The 15,181-nt window shown below is 49.2% G+C and overlaps 1 protein-coding gene across 2 annotated transcripts in view; it reads right to left on the reverse strand.

Moving 5' to 3' along the window:
• LOC147690128 (alpha-1-antitrypsin-like protein CM55-SI) overlaps positions 1 to 15,181 on the reverse strand; it is a 69,371-nt gene that overhangs the window by 16,006 nt on the left and 38,184 nt on the right. For both annotated transcript variants that reach the window (XM_086937728.1, XM_086937729.1), the window contains exon 3: positions 13,030 to 13,300. In XM_086937728.1, coding sequence (XP_086793854.1) covers positions 13,030 to 13,300 — 271 coding nt within the window. The remainder of the gene's footprint in view (positions 1 to 13,029; positions 13,301 to 15,181) is intronic.

Raw genomic sequence — 15,181 nt, forward strand, 5'->3', positions numbered from 1 at the left:
GACCGCAGGGAAGAGTTTGCTCATTTCCCTAACAGCACCTTTAGCATGGGTACAATAGCTCTGCACAGGTGACGAAAGGTTTGAATAGGTAGAAAGGGGCACTCTATGACTGCTTGCAATAGTGTAAACTGAAACTGCTGAGAGAGTGGGTAGGGTTACCCCTGGGAACTTTTTCCCCTATTGTTTAGGGAAAGGCCCGGAGTCATCCCCATCTAAAAGCAACTGCAAGACATAATTGTGGCACCCCTGGGTACCTTCTTCATAACACTACTAGACTTGTGGAAGACAGCAGGACCAATCCCGCTGTTGTAACCTGTTAGAAAAACTCTAAGGACTGGAATTGCTCTCTCCTTTGCCCAGGACTAATAAGAGGACTCCAATGGTACTTTGGCAGCTGACCTCCAGTTAGGCTACAGGGAAAAAAGCTGTGAGAAGCCCACTTTCATCCAAGATCTCCGCTGACCTGGTTCTCCTGGACCTGGTAAGGGCACTGCTAGCGGCTGCTGCCAGATGCCCAAGTACTATCCCTGAGGTCCTGCAACTCTTGGCTAGTGTGAGAGTGGACTTATCCTGTCTAGCCCTTAAGGGTTGGGACTGTCAGTTACAATTCTACCTACATGACCATTGTGGGATTGAGAACGACCTGCCAGTCGATCCACTTTCTTTTTCATTTACGTCCAAGTCCTACAACTATGAAATTAAGCTTATGGCAGATCAATATCCTTCACAAAATCAATTAGAAAAACAGTTTTCAAGTGCTATTCCATTTTTTAGCTAGTACGAATGATAAACAAGGACAACTACCAACATGATTTAGCGAATAGATGTTTTTCATGCTGGAGTATTTTGGCCAGTGATTATTTTACATAAATCATGAAGTGCCATTCACAGGACCTTTTCTCAGGGAGGACTGTGCACTGCTGGGGCCAAGTCATTGCACATCAGTGCCATGGGTGGAATCCTGGAAAGGGAGGGAAGGGGTCGGTCACTTTCAGTGAAAAGTGGAGCTGATATTAAAACGTGCTTAAGCTTATTTTAAGCTTTTAATTCAGCACTGGTCAGTGTAGGGCATGCACTTTCCTCAATATATAGAAAAGGACATTTGGCGCATTCAGCCACAGTGCCCCACGTGAGGTATAGTTGATACACAATTCAGAGTATCCAAAATATTCATTACATAGTGCATGGTGCATGTAACTCTCAAAGCAAATCACATTACAGACCATGCATTGGGCAGCAAAGTCTCCAAATTATAGTATTAAGCAACTGCCAGGTGTGCAGCAGTCAACACACAACTCAACCTGCCAATACAGCAATATCCAAGCAGTCCTCTAAATCATCAGACCAGTGAATAACTCCTCCAAAACAAAGCAAGCTGCATCATGACTAGACACGCATTTGCATTTTCAGGTTATTCTTGTTATTTTGTCATTGGAAGTGTACAATAGTCTGAGACTCACAACAGAGCATTGCTAACCTTATTGCACACAAAGCTCCTTTGTACAGTGAGAATGTTTGCAGCATTTTTCTTCAGGTAGAATGTTAGAACCGGCTGTCTCTAGTTGGCAGAGGTATACACTCCTGACAAATAGGGACACTCCTTTTCTAGTCAGGGCAAGGGGATCACACCCTTCGATAACCCCTGCTCACCCCCTTGGTAGCTTGGCAGAGCAGAACAGGCTTATCTCAGAGGCTGTGTGTTAAGCAATTATGACCACGTACAGTAATAAAGTGAATACACTACAAATGGACACGACACAGTAGTATTATAAAAATAAGTATTTTTATATAAGACTTAGCACAAGACCAAATAACCGCAAAACTGTACACAATCGGAATAAATACGTTCGGGAAGGAAAAAGGATAGTTGAAAGGTAGTTTCTTCTTTAGCACAAAAGTCTTTTAGTATCAAGCAAATCTTCTTCTTGGAAACACAGTTCTTAGCAACAGGGTAACTCACACGGGAGCTACACAACGCTGGGGCAAAGATAATGCACAGGTTCGGCGTCGACCGCGAGGAGCGCTGCGCCGGGCCTGGAGTCACACGGACCCCCAACAACACAGTACCTTAGGAAAATGAAGCACACGATGATCAGCGGCGTCGAGCAATCCGGCGTCGCGTCTCGGTGTCGATCAGGCCTCAGCAGGCGTTGTCGATGATGCAGTTGCACAGAGTGAGCAGCGCTCACGGCGTCGAAGGGCACACGGTTGATGCGATCAGCAGCGGGGCAGACACGAGGTCCTCTGGAGTTAGAGCCGTACTCCTACTCACTGGCATTGCTGCTGGCGTCGGTCGGGCCCAGCGTCCGATCGTCGTGGTTGCTGGTTCTTTCAGAGGTGCTGGATTCACACTTCCAGCAAATAGCACTTTTTAGCAGGTGAAGTCCTTTAGCCCTGTGACTTCAGCAGGAGACTGGCACTCTTCCAGTCCTTGGAGATTTTCTTAGCAAGCGTGAGAGAACACACACAGTTCCTCTCTCCTGGTTCCTTGGCAAAAATAAAGAAGCACTGCAGGATTCCCCCAACAACAGCACACTGGCAGAAGGGGTAGGCAGTCCTTTAGATCAGCAGGCTTCTTGTCCTTGGTTACAGGGTTCCTTGTCAGAAGTGATCTGATTTCCTAGTTCAGGGGTCCTCCTCTTATACCCCTTTTCGTCTTTGATCCCTTTGTCTATGCCGGGGATTTCCCAACATCCTGGGTCTGTGGTGGGTGGAGCTAGGCAGTAGCACCTGGCCTATTCATTGAGCCGGGCCGGGTCCTCAGACGCCCCGCAGGAGGTGGAGCCAGCATTGATACTGGCAGGAGCAGAGCTATCGCCCTCCTGGCAGGAGGTGGGGCTAGGATCGTCCATGGCAGGTACAGAGCCATCAGTCACTTGGCAGGAGGTGGAGCCAGCATTGTATCAGGCAAGGCAGGCTATCAACAGCTACTCTCCCCCTACTCTCAACGTAAATGTCCCACTCATCCCACACTGACTCATCCAGACCTCTTGGAGCCACCCAGCTCCTGTCACACACACGCAAGACCAGCAGAGACCAGATATGGTTAGACAAGAAAATAGACACTTTCTAAAAGTACTATTTTCGAACCCAGAGTCCAAAAACCATCCACACCAACGGATGCGTAATTAAACCCCGAATTCAGGGATACCAAACTCGACATTGCACCGTACTCTCCGAGCCAGCTAGGATCATAGCATTAATAAACCCGGCGGCCCATTCTAAGCAATGGAGAGCAGGCTACCTTGCAATAGTGAAGCACGAAGATGGCGGTACTTCACTATCAGGACATGCCAACTTGGTCAGGCGTCTCCTTCCTTATCCTTACAATGCACCCTGCCCACGGGCCTACCATAGGGGTGACTAACATGAAGTTAAGGGAAGGTTGGGGGGCTGGCAAGTAGGTATACTTGCGCAGCCTGCGTGACAGTACAAGACTGTACGTGGGTCTCGCAATGACCGACCCGTACACATTCTTTTACAAGGCCGCTCCTGTGGGTGGCACAACACGTGCTGCAAGCCCACGAGCGGTATTTGCATTTACAAGCCCCGGCAGTCCTGGTGCACTCGACTAGGGACTGACAGTAAAGCAAATAAGCCAAACATGGATACAATAGACGCATCATTTTAACATAGGGAGCACTTGCGCTATGGCACTGATCAGCAGTGACACGGCGCCCAAAGCATATACCAGCAAAACATCGTAAAACAGTAGAGGCAAACAGAAAAATGGAGGAGAGACTCAAGCCAATGATGTCAGGTCTAACACGTGTCCCCTCCAGCTGAAATGTGGGGAGAACTACCCTTGACCTAGGGAGTCCTCAGCACTAAGGCGGAAAAATCTGGACAGACCATCAGCATTGGCGTGATCTGTACCAGGGCGGTGTTCCACCGTAAAGTCCATCCCCTGTAGAGCAATGGACCACCTCAACAGTTTTGGATTCTCACCCCTCATTTGCATCAACCATCTGAGGGGCCTGTGGTCTGTCTGAACCCGGAAGTGAGTCCCAAACAGGTAGGGTCTTAGCTTCTTCAGCGCCCAGACCACAGCAAATGCTTCTCTCTCTATCGCACTCCACCTCGTTTCCCTGGGAAGTAACCTCCTACTGATGAAGGCTACAGGCAAGTCTCGGCCCTCTTCATTCACCTGAGCTAGAACAGCCCCCACGCCATGCTCTGACGCGTCCGTCTGAACAATGAATTCTTTTGAAAAGTCGGGTGCCTGGAGTATAGGTGCTGTGCACATTGCAGTTTTCAGGGTGTCAAAGGCCGTTTGACAGGCATCAGTCCAGATCACGTTTCGTGGCTGCTTCCTGGAAGTCAGCGAAGTCAAGGGGTGCACAATGTTGCCATAATCCTTGACAAACCTCCTGTAATAACCCGTGAGTCCTAAGAAGGCTCTCACCTGTGTTTGGGTTTTGGGCGGGGCCCAAGCCAGGATGGTATCAATCTTGGGTTGCAGGGGGGCCACCTTACCGCTCCCTACTTGGTGCCCCAAGTACACCACAGAACCCTGCCCAATCTGGCACTTACTGGCTTTGATTGTGAGGCCTGCTCCGCGCAGGGCCAACAACACTTCCTGGAGGTGGCGCAAGTGTTCCTCCCAGCTGGCGCTGAACACTGCGATGTCGTCCAGGTAGGCGGCACTGAAATCCTCCAGTCCAGCCAAGACCTGGTTGACCAACCTCTGGAAGGTGGCAGGGGCATTCTTCATCCCAAAGGGCATCACCCGGAACTGGTATAGCCCATCTGGTGTGGAGAATGCTGACCTCTCCTTTGCCCCATCAGTCAAGGCGATCTGCCAGTACCCAGATGTTAAGTCAAACGTACTAAGGTACCGGGCAGCCCCTAACCGATCGATGAGCTCATCAGCTCTGGGGATGGGGTGCGCGTCAGTCTTCGTGACTGAATTGAGCCCTCGGTAGTCCACGCAGAACCGGCGTTCCGGTGAAGCACCAGGCGCTGCAGCCTTCGGGACCAAGACCACTGGGCTGGCCCAAGGGCTGCTAGAGGACTCAATCACCCCTAACGCGAACATTTTGGAGACCTCCTCCTTAATGTACGCTCGGACCTTGTCAGTCACCCTGTAAGCCTTGTGCTTCACAGGAGGGCTGTCTCCGGTGTCAACGTCATGGACACACCAATGCGTGACACCCGGAACCAAGGAAAACAGATCCGGGAATTGTCCCAACAGGTGGCGACAATCCTGTTTCTGCTCAAGGGTCAGTGTGTCAGAGAGGACCACACCATCCACTGACCCGTCTTGCTCTTTAGCATACAGGAGGTCAGGAAGAGGCTCACTCTCCTCCTCCGTTCCATCATCTGTAGCTAGGAGCATGCCCACTTCGGACCTTTCTAAGTGGGGCTTCAAACGGTTGACATGCAGGACCCGCAAGGGGTTCCTGGGAGATTTCAAGTCCACCAGGTAGGTGACATCGCTCTTCTTCTCCACGACCTTAAACGGTCCAGTCCACCTGTCCTTGAGCGCACAAGGTTCCACAGGGGACATGACCCACACTTCCTGACCAGGTTGAAGCTCTACCAGAGTGGCATTCCGGTCGTACCATCGCTTCATCTCCTCCTGGCTGGCCTCCAGATTTGCCTGAGCAAGTTCTCTGAAGCGCCGAGTCTGGTTCCGAAAGGCCAGCATGTAGCTGTATACATCCTGGGGAGGTTTCCTGGGAGATTGCTCCCAGCCTTCCTTGACCAGACTCAAAGGTCCTCTTACCGGGTGACCGTATAAGAGCTCAAAGGGGCTGAACCCTAGAGCCTTCTGCGGCACCTCACGGTAAGCAAACAACAGGCATGGCAGGAGGACGTCCCATTTCCGCCTCATTGGTTCTTCAAGACCCATAATCATGCCTTTTAGGGTCCGGTTGAATCTCTCAACCAGCCTGTTTCCTTGAGGGTGGTAAGGAGTGGTGAACTTGTAGGTTACCCCACACTCCTTCCACAGAGACTTCATATAGTTCGAAATGAAGTTGGTGCCTCAGTCGGACACCACCTCTCTGGGGAACCCCATCCGGGAGAAAACACCCATCAGTGCCCGTCCCACCACGGGGGCCGTCACTGTCCTGAGAGGGATGGCTTCCGGGTACCTTGTGGCATGGTCCACCAAGACCAGGATGAACCTGTTGCCTAGGGCTGTCTTGGGGTCCAGGGGCCCAACGATGTCAATACCCACCCGGTCAAAGGGGGTGCTGACCACTGGAAAAGGTTGGAGGGGAGCCTTCTGCTTCCTTCCGCTTTTCCCACTTGCCTGGCAAGTGCGACAAGTCTTGCAATGGATGTCTACATCCCTACGCATCTGAGGCCAATAAAAATGGGTGACAAGCCTGTCATAGGTCTTGTCCTGCCCCAGATGTCCAGCTAACGGTACGTCATGAGCCAAACCCAGTAGGAAGGCTCTGAAGCGCTGGGGTACCACCAGCACACGGGCTGACCCAGGCTCAGCAGCCTTAGGCTCGCTATACAGGAGGTCGTTCTCCCAGTACACAAAATGTGACCCTGACTGATCACCTGAGGATTGGGCTGAGGCCTGCTGCCTCATGCCCACAAGAGAAGGGCACTCCTTCTGTTCCGCACAGAATTCCTCCCTGGAGGGACCACCATCCTGCTGCCAGTGGGTCAGCTCGGGCAGGTCTCCCAGTTCGGCAATGTGTTCCCCTGTGGGCTCCAGGGCATCCCCCTCAGGGTCTACCTCCTCCTGGACCACGGGAACAACGGGGGCCGGTTTCCCGCGCCTCCTGCCTCTTCTCTTCACAGCTGGGTCCTGGGCCGTACTTTCAGGCTCCGGGACCCCATCAACACCCTTACTTGCTGTCATGGATCGAGTGGTTGCACACACCCACTCTGGTACACCCAACATTTTCAAGTGCGCCGCTCGCTCCACCTTATCCCAAGGGGAGTCTTCCAAATCATTGCCCAGGAGACAGTCGACAGGCATGGCGGGCCTCACAGCAACCTGAAGAATACCTGAAACTCCCCCCCATTCAAAGGAAACCTGAGCTACCTCACACTCTTTCTGGGAGTTGTCGGCAGCTATCACGGGGTAGAATGCGTGGGGAACCACCTGCTCTCTGGACACCAAGTGACACTTGACAGCTGTCACACTCGCTCCGGTGTCTCTGAGAGCTTCCACTCTATGGCCATTAATGGTCACCCACTGCCTATATTTACTAGTGTTACTAGGCAGAGGGGGTGGAGGGACCATTTGCATGTCTCCTAGCGAGACCAGGGACATTTCTGCGGGACCCCTCCCACCATGGACAACCATCTCCTCCCCTCCCAAGGCTACACTTGCCAACTGACGAGGGGGTGCACGCGGCGGTGCATTCGAATCCTTCTTGGGACACTGGGGGTCATAAAACCGGTGTCCCACCTGCCCACAACCGTAGCAGGTTAGGGGGCCCCTATGAACAGGTTTACCCGTCGGGGCCCCTGGCTTCTTCTCAGGGGGAGGCTGGGAACCTTTCCCTTGGTTCCCTTGGGGATTACTTTGGGGCCCTTTCTGAGACTCCTTCTGTTTACCCTTGTCCCCCCCACTCTTCTGCTGGGGACCCTGCCCACCTTTGGCTGAGTCTCCCACTGGACCCTTGTGGACCCTGGTACTGACCCAGCGGTCCGCCTCCTCAGCAAGTTTTCTAGGGTTAGATATCTTGCTATCAATCAGGTGCTGGCGCAGCTCTGGAAAACAGTTATTAGACAAGTGCTCCCACGCAAACAAATCATAAAGAGCTTCATAACTTTCCACTTTGCTGCCCTTTACCCAACCATCCATGGCTCTGCAAAAATAAGACACATATTCAACCCACGTCGTACCAGGCAACTTCTTACATTCTCTAAAAGCTTGTCTGTACTGCTCGGGGGTTAAACCATATCGCAACATCAAAGCATCTTTCATATGAGCATACGACATCCTATCTGCAACAGGCATGTCTAACAGGGTATCTCTTCCCTAATTCACAAAGCGACCCCACAACCCCGCTCCCCAATTCTTCTCAGGGACCTGGTGGGCCAACAATGCTAACTCATATGCTTTAAACCATTGACCAATATCTTCATTCTTATTGTAATCTTTGATCACATCTTTCGGGAAGTAAAACTTACTTTCTGCAGGCTCGGATGGAATGCTGCCACCAGAGGGATTCAACTCTAACTTTTTAGCTTGGATATCCAGTTCCCTCAACCTGGCTTCACGCTCCAAAGCTAACTTCTCTCGTTCAAACTCTAACTTTTTGATCTCCAAATCAGCTTCTCTCCTACCTCTTGCATTTTCTAACTCCAACTGCCCATTTATCTTTAGCCTTGCCATCTCCATGTTGTAAGCTCGCTCTTTCGCCCTTTCTTCTCTTTCTTCAGGGGAAAGACCTTTGGAGGAAACACTGCTTCCGGGAGAGGGCACAGGTCCATTCACTGGCACCTCCTCATCCCCTTCCTCTGTGGGTACCACCACCACATCAGAGGGATTTCTGGACTCCCACCAGGCCTGTAATGCTTTATAAAAATCATCTTTTCTCGAGAGGCCGGTGGTAGGAACTTCAAACTGGTTGCAAAAGTGTTTCAGCTCATCTTTCTTGTATCTCTTTAGCTTACTCCTCTCGAACTCTTCAACAACAACGATAGCAGGGGCAGTGACTCCGTTGTCACTCATGGTTAAAACTGGCAGTGTTCAGAAAATCAAGTTTCAGGAAAGCGGAGAGCAAAAATAGGATCCTTCCGAATTAGATTGTGACTGCGTTATGGTCTGCTTTCACTACGTAGCGCACACTAATCACTGTACATGGGTCATAAATGCAAGGTCCAAATCCTCACCGCTGCATCCAATGTTAGAACCGGCTGTCTCTAGTTGGCAGAGGTATACACTCCTGACAAATAGGGACACTCCTTTTCTAGTCAGGGCAAGGGGATCACACCCTTCGATAACCCCTGCTCACCCCCTTGGTAGCTTGGCAGAGCAGAACAGGCTTATCTCAGAGGCTGTGTGTTAAGCAATTATGACCACGTACAGTAATAAAGTGAATACACTACAAATGGACACGACACAGTAGTATTATAAAAATAAGTATTTTTATATAAGACTTAGCACAAGACCAAATAACGGCAAAACTGTACACAATCGGAATAAATACGTTCGGGAAGGAAAAAGGATAGTTCAAAGGTAGTTTCTTCTTTAGCACAAAAGTCTTTTAGTATCAAGCAAATCTTCTTCTTGGAAACACAGTTCTTAGCAACAGGGTAACTCACACGGGAGCTACACAATGCTGGGGCAAAGATAATCCACAGGTTCGGCGTCGACCGCGAGGAGCGCTGCGCCGGGCCTGGAGTCACATGGACCCCCAACAACACAGTACCTTAGGAAAATGAAGCACACGATGATCAGCGGCATCGAGCAATCCGGCGTCGCGTCTCGGTGTCGATCAGGCCTCAGCAGGCGTTGTCGATGATGCAGTTGCACAGAGTGAGCAGCGCTCACGGCGTCGAAGGGCACACGGTTGATGCGATCAGCAGCGGGGCAGACACGAGGTCCTCTGGAGTTAGAGCCGTACTCCTACTCACTGGCGTTGCTGCTGGCGTCAGTCGGGCCCAGCGTCCGATCGTCGTGGTTGCTGGTTCTTTCAGAGGTGCTGGATTCACACTTCCAGCAAATAGCACTTTTTAGCAGGTGAAGTCCTTTAGCCCTGTGACTTCAGCAGGAGACTGGCACTCTTCCAGTCCTTGGAGATTTTCTTAGCAAGCGTGAGAGAACACACACAGTTCCTCTCTCCTGGTTCCTTGGCAAAAATAAAGAAGCACTGCAGGATTCCCCCAACAACAGCACACTGGCAGAAGGGGTAGGCAGTCCTTTAGATCAGCAGGCTTCTTGTCCTTGGTTACAGGGTTCCTTGTCAGAAGTGATCTGATTTCCTAGTTCAGGGGTCCTCCTCTTATACCCCTTTTCGTCTTTGATCCCTTTGTCTATGCCGGGGATTTCCCAACATCCTGGGTCTGTGGTGGGTGGAGCTAGGCAGTAGCACCTGGCCTATTCATTGAGCCGGTCCGGGTCCTCAGACGCCCCGCAGGAGGTGGAGCCAGCATTGATACTGGCAGGAGCAGAGCTATCGCCCTCCTGGCAGGAGGTGGGGCTAGGATCGTCCATGGCAGGTACAGAGCCATCAGTCGCTTGGCAGGAGGTGGAGCCAGCATTGTATCAGGCAAGGCAGGCTATCAACAGCTACTCTCCCCCTACTCTCAACGTAAATGTCCCACTCATCCCACACTGACTCATCCAGACCTCTTGGAGCCACCCAGCTCCTGTCACACACACGCAAGACCAGCAGAGACCAGATATGGTTAGACAAGAAAATAGACACTTTCTAAAAGTACTATTTTCGAACCCAGAGTCCAAAAACCATCCACACCAACGGATGCGTAATTAAACCCCGAATTCAGGGATACCAAACTCGACATTGCACCGTACTCTCCGAGCCAGCTAGGATCATAGCATTAATAATCCCGGCGGCCCATTCTAAGCAATGGAGAGCAGGCTACCTTGCAATAGTGAAGCACGAAGATGGCGGTACTTCACTATCAGGACATGCCAACTTGGTCAGGCGTGTCCTTCCTTATCCTTACAATGCACCCTGCCCACGGGCCTACCATAGGGGTGACTAACATGAAGTTAAGGGAAGGTGGGGGGGCTGGCAAGTAGGTATACTTGCGCAGCCTGCGTGACAGTACAAGACTGTACGTGGGTCTCGCAATGACCGACCCGTAGACATTCTTTTACAAGGCCGCTCCTGTGGGTGGCACAACACGTGCTGCAAGCCCACGAGCGGTATTTGCATTTACAAGCCCCGGCACTCCTTGTGCACTCGACTAGGGACTGACAGTAAACCAAATAAGCCAAACATGGATACAATAGACACATCATTTTAACATAGGGAGCACTTGCGCTATGGCACTGATCAGCAGTGACACGGCGCCCAAAGCATATACCAGCAAAACATCGTAAAACAGTAGAGGCAAACAGAAAAATGGAGGAGAGACTCAAGCCAATGATGTCAGGTCTAACATAGAAACATACAGTTAAAATTGTCACAGTAATATTAAACTTGTTAGTGACTGTGGAAATAAGTATGTGACAATGTGAATCTTTGTAACAGTGCCGTTTGTAATAATGTACATGAAATAGTGAATATATGCACTCATAGGGGTCCATTAGGATGGCGGGCGGGCTTTGGCCGCCCGCCACCCTAACGGAGAAGTGGACCGCCCGCTAACAGTGCGGGGGTCCCGACAATGGCATTAGGTTGCGCCCGCCACACAGGCGGGTGCATCCTGTATGTTTACCATTGTGGCGGGCGGAGCAGGAATCTCCACCCGCCGCAATCGTAAAAGTGCACAATGTACTTTGGAAAGCGCAACAAGACAGGCACCGCGCGGTGCCTGCCATGTTGCACACTGAAATGCGGGGGGGTACCATAGGTACCCCCCATGTGCACCCCCCAAGCCACGGACTCCCAGGGGGCCCGCAAGGGGCCCCCGCAGGGAGTCTCCACATGCCTTTCCGTGGCGGCATTACCGCCACGGAAATGCATTGTGCAAAGCCCATTGTAATATGGCGGGCGGTGTCTAAAAGACACTGCCACCATGTTACAGGTTTTCTGCCCCGGACACTAGGCGACCGGGGTGGAAAACAGGCGGGCGGTGTTTCGCACCGCCACGGTCCCCTCCGCCATCCTAATATGGCGGGGGGGAATTAGGCTGATGATGTTGGGCGGATTTCCTCCGCCAGGCTGGCGGTAGTCACCGCCAGCCTGGCGTAGGGAATCTGCCCGACATCGTAATATCGTAATGGACCCCATAGTGTTCTCTCATCATGACTTTTTAATAGACAACCAAGAAGAAAGTGGGAAACATCAGGACTGGGGAAAAACAAAGGCCTCAGACACTCAGCTCGGCACCAAGGGAAACCACCACCACTGAGAAGGAGCAGGAGTAGACTAAAAAGGATAGTATGCCTACCCAAGGAGTGACCCCACCTAGTGGAGATTGAGGACACAACAGATACATTTATAGTGCTAGACACGACATTCCAGGAAAAGTCTGTTGATGGGGATTCTCCTAGGCCTCCTCTTCACCAATCCTGAGACTCCCACGGGACTTGGGCTGTAGCTGCATTGCCTGTGAGCCCTCCTCCTCCTAGGAGTGACCGCCAGGAATATCAGCGAGTGAGGGTGAGATTCGACACAGACATCGATACATTCTCTTGTCTTACCCAACACCATCTCCACAGCACACCACTGTGGCTGATTTCATGAGTGAACGTGTTTCTGATCAGCAGACAATCTCTAAGGGCCTCGCAGAATCGGTGGCAGCATCCAGAGGCCCACTGGCAGGCACAGACTTACGAGCATCGGGGGTTTGCTGCCAGATACCCTGCTGGACGTCAGCCCTTCCTGCTCATGTCCCAATTCATTACTTCATACCAGATGTCTTTGTGAGCCCCAGAGCATTCTCTTCCTTCTCTGCTCCCCAAACAGCCACAGTGTGTTGTACTCCCCAGGACATATGTGACCCTGCCTTACTATCCATAAAGGTTGTGTTGGAAAAGGAGCCTAATGTTGCGAAAATATCGGCCAGAGATGGTGAAATTGGCTAAATGTTGTAGGGAGCTGCATTTTTGATGCAAAAAGGGTACCGTGCCTTCCTACATGATTTACTCAAACCTTCTGTTTAATTTGGTCCATCACTGCTGCACTATTCAATTGGGCCTGATAATGATTATCAGCAAGCAGTGCTGCAGCGTGGGCGGGGCCACAGGGATGGTTGATCCAGTTGCAAAATTCTTAGGGGCATTCTTAGGGGCGCAACATTTTAAAAGAAAAGGGGAAGGATACTTGCCTTGCCCCACGCTGGCAACCCACGCTCCGCTGCTGTCAGCAAGTAAGCTTTTGAAAAACTACAAAACCTATAGTCCCTGTGTCTCAGCTCTTCTGAGTTCCAAATAATTAAATATTAGGACGATTTAAAAATGCTGAAGCTTACTGTGGTGAAAGAGACTTCTTCCATTTCTCCAATGTTGCAACTGACAATGCATCCTCAACCTGCTTCATCTTTCCTTTGTTGGGTAATATGAGCATTGCAGATGCATTTCCTGCGTAGTCGAGCTGCACTATTGTACAGCCCAAATCTGCATCCCGATAGGAGCTGAAAGTGCTGTAGCGGCGCATCATAGGTACTCTTACAGTGGTGTTCTCATCCACAAAAAAATCCTCTTCTGCCGTAAAATTTGAATTAAATGGCTGTGTCCATGATCCTGAGAAGAGATTAAGGTTTAAGGTAAAGATGTGCAAACACTGTATAATTTCACCACCAGTATTATGACGTGCATTTAGTCCTCATTTGTTCAATCACAAAACATGTTGACAACAAGAGTACAACACAACGATATAAAATTGCAATAATGCAACACGAAAACAAAGCTGCAAAAACAAGCATAGAAAACATCACCAACATAATAAAATGCGGCGAAACAAATACCACCTCCAGAGATCTGCTTTCATAATACAATGTTAGAAGTATTTGCAGCAAGCATTGTTTTGATTTACCACCAGGGACATGAAATAGTACCAGTCAAAAAGGTTTTGTGATCCGATCTCATGTCTTAAATTAGCCCATAGAGTGCTCACTTTATGCAGTGCAACATCTAGAGCCCGGTTACGACCGCCTATTGCAGTCATCTAAATATAAATAACTGGCCTCTTTAGTTTTAGTCTCTTGTCTCAATGTCAGAGGCAGTAGGAAATCGAGATCAAGGAGATATTTAGGGTACAATAGCAGAGCTACATCATACACAGAAGCTGCCGTAGCCAAAAAATCATCTAATAAATGAATAAATAATGTTATGACATGTTTATAATAAATTGCACCTCCATTTGTACTGTAATAATTTTGAACAGTTTATCTGTGGCTTTAGAATTGCTGTTGCCAGGATCGTCAGCTGGCCACTGAGAAGTTTCCTGGGATTAGAAGTTGTCCTTTGAAATATGGTAAATTACCAGTGAAAGCAATGTTAGTGAATTCTGCCTTTGTGAATCAGGCCCTATGTTTTTCTAGAACAGCTAGGGCAGTACATTTCCTCATTCACGTCTGACGTTCATTAACAAGAACATAAGGAAAAGAGCTATAATTTATATAAGATTTTGTAGAAGGACGACTAATAATGGAACACATTTCCACAGACTACATTATAGGGAGAGCCCAAGTCAAACTGAAGTTAGTTGACTTTATGAAGCATCTAAGCCTTTGTGCTCATTCTTGTACTTAGTCATGCAACTCCTCTTTGACTTGCAATATGTTATGCCATATGGAAATTTTTGTCGGATCGGACATTTCGTACTACTGGAAATCACTGAAATGGACCTTGAACACAATTGCTGCCCAACAAGCTTGTAATGAGTATGTCATGAAATACCTTTATGTTTCCCATTTTTGGACAACTTTACTAGTGTTCACTTAGCAAAGGTGCATCACCAGTAAAAAGAGTATGTCAATGTTATGGCAGTTTGCTTGCGCCATGATGTGCTGAGTTTTCCTAGGGTTGTTTAGCTCTCTCACATTTCAATACATTAGTTTTAGCTTAGTATATATGTATTTATGTCTATATGCACTGAAAACAACATAGGTTTCAAGCAGGTTATAGTTAGGAATTAGCATTTAAAAAACCTTAGAAATTCGCTGAAAAAAACCGTAGGTTTTAGGGGTCTTATACTTAGCTGGACATTTTAATCATACAAAACCATTGAAATTCCTCCGTTATAGTTAGTAGTACTAACTGTAACTCTCGCGCCCACAATCCAGTGGTGATGATGTCACATATTACATCATTCATGACATGGTCAGTGACATCACTGATGACATCACTGATGACATCTCAAATTACATCACTGATGACATCACTGATGACATCATCCAGAGAATGTGGTTTGGTTTGTTATTTAAATATGTATTATAAATACACCAATATGCATTGAAGAATCAGTGGATATATAAATATCTGGTTAGAGCATTTAGTAGCAGTGTGATTGATTGTTTACTTGAATAATTTATAGTGTCACACTAAATATATTGGATAGTGACTAAACTGTGTGAATATCTGTATTACTTGGTCAGTTGTTCTGTAAACTGTTGCACCAGT

This window comes from Lissotriton vulgaris, chromosome 9, assembly GCF_964263255.1.
Source record: "Lissotriton vulgaris chromosome 9, aLisVul1.2, whole genome shotgun sequence".
Taxonomy (NCBI): Eukaryota; Metazoa; Chordata; class Amphibia; order Caudata; family Salamandridae; genus Lissotriton; species Lissotriton vulgaris.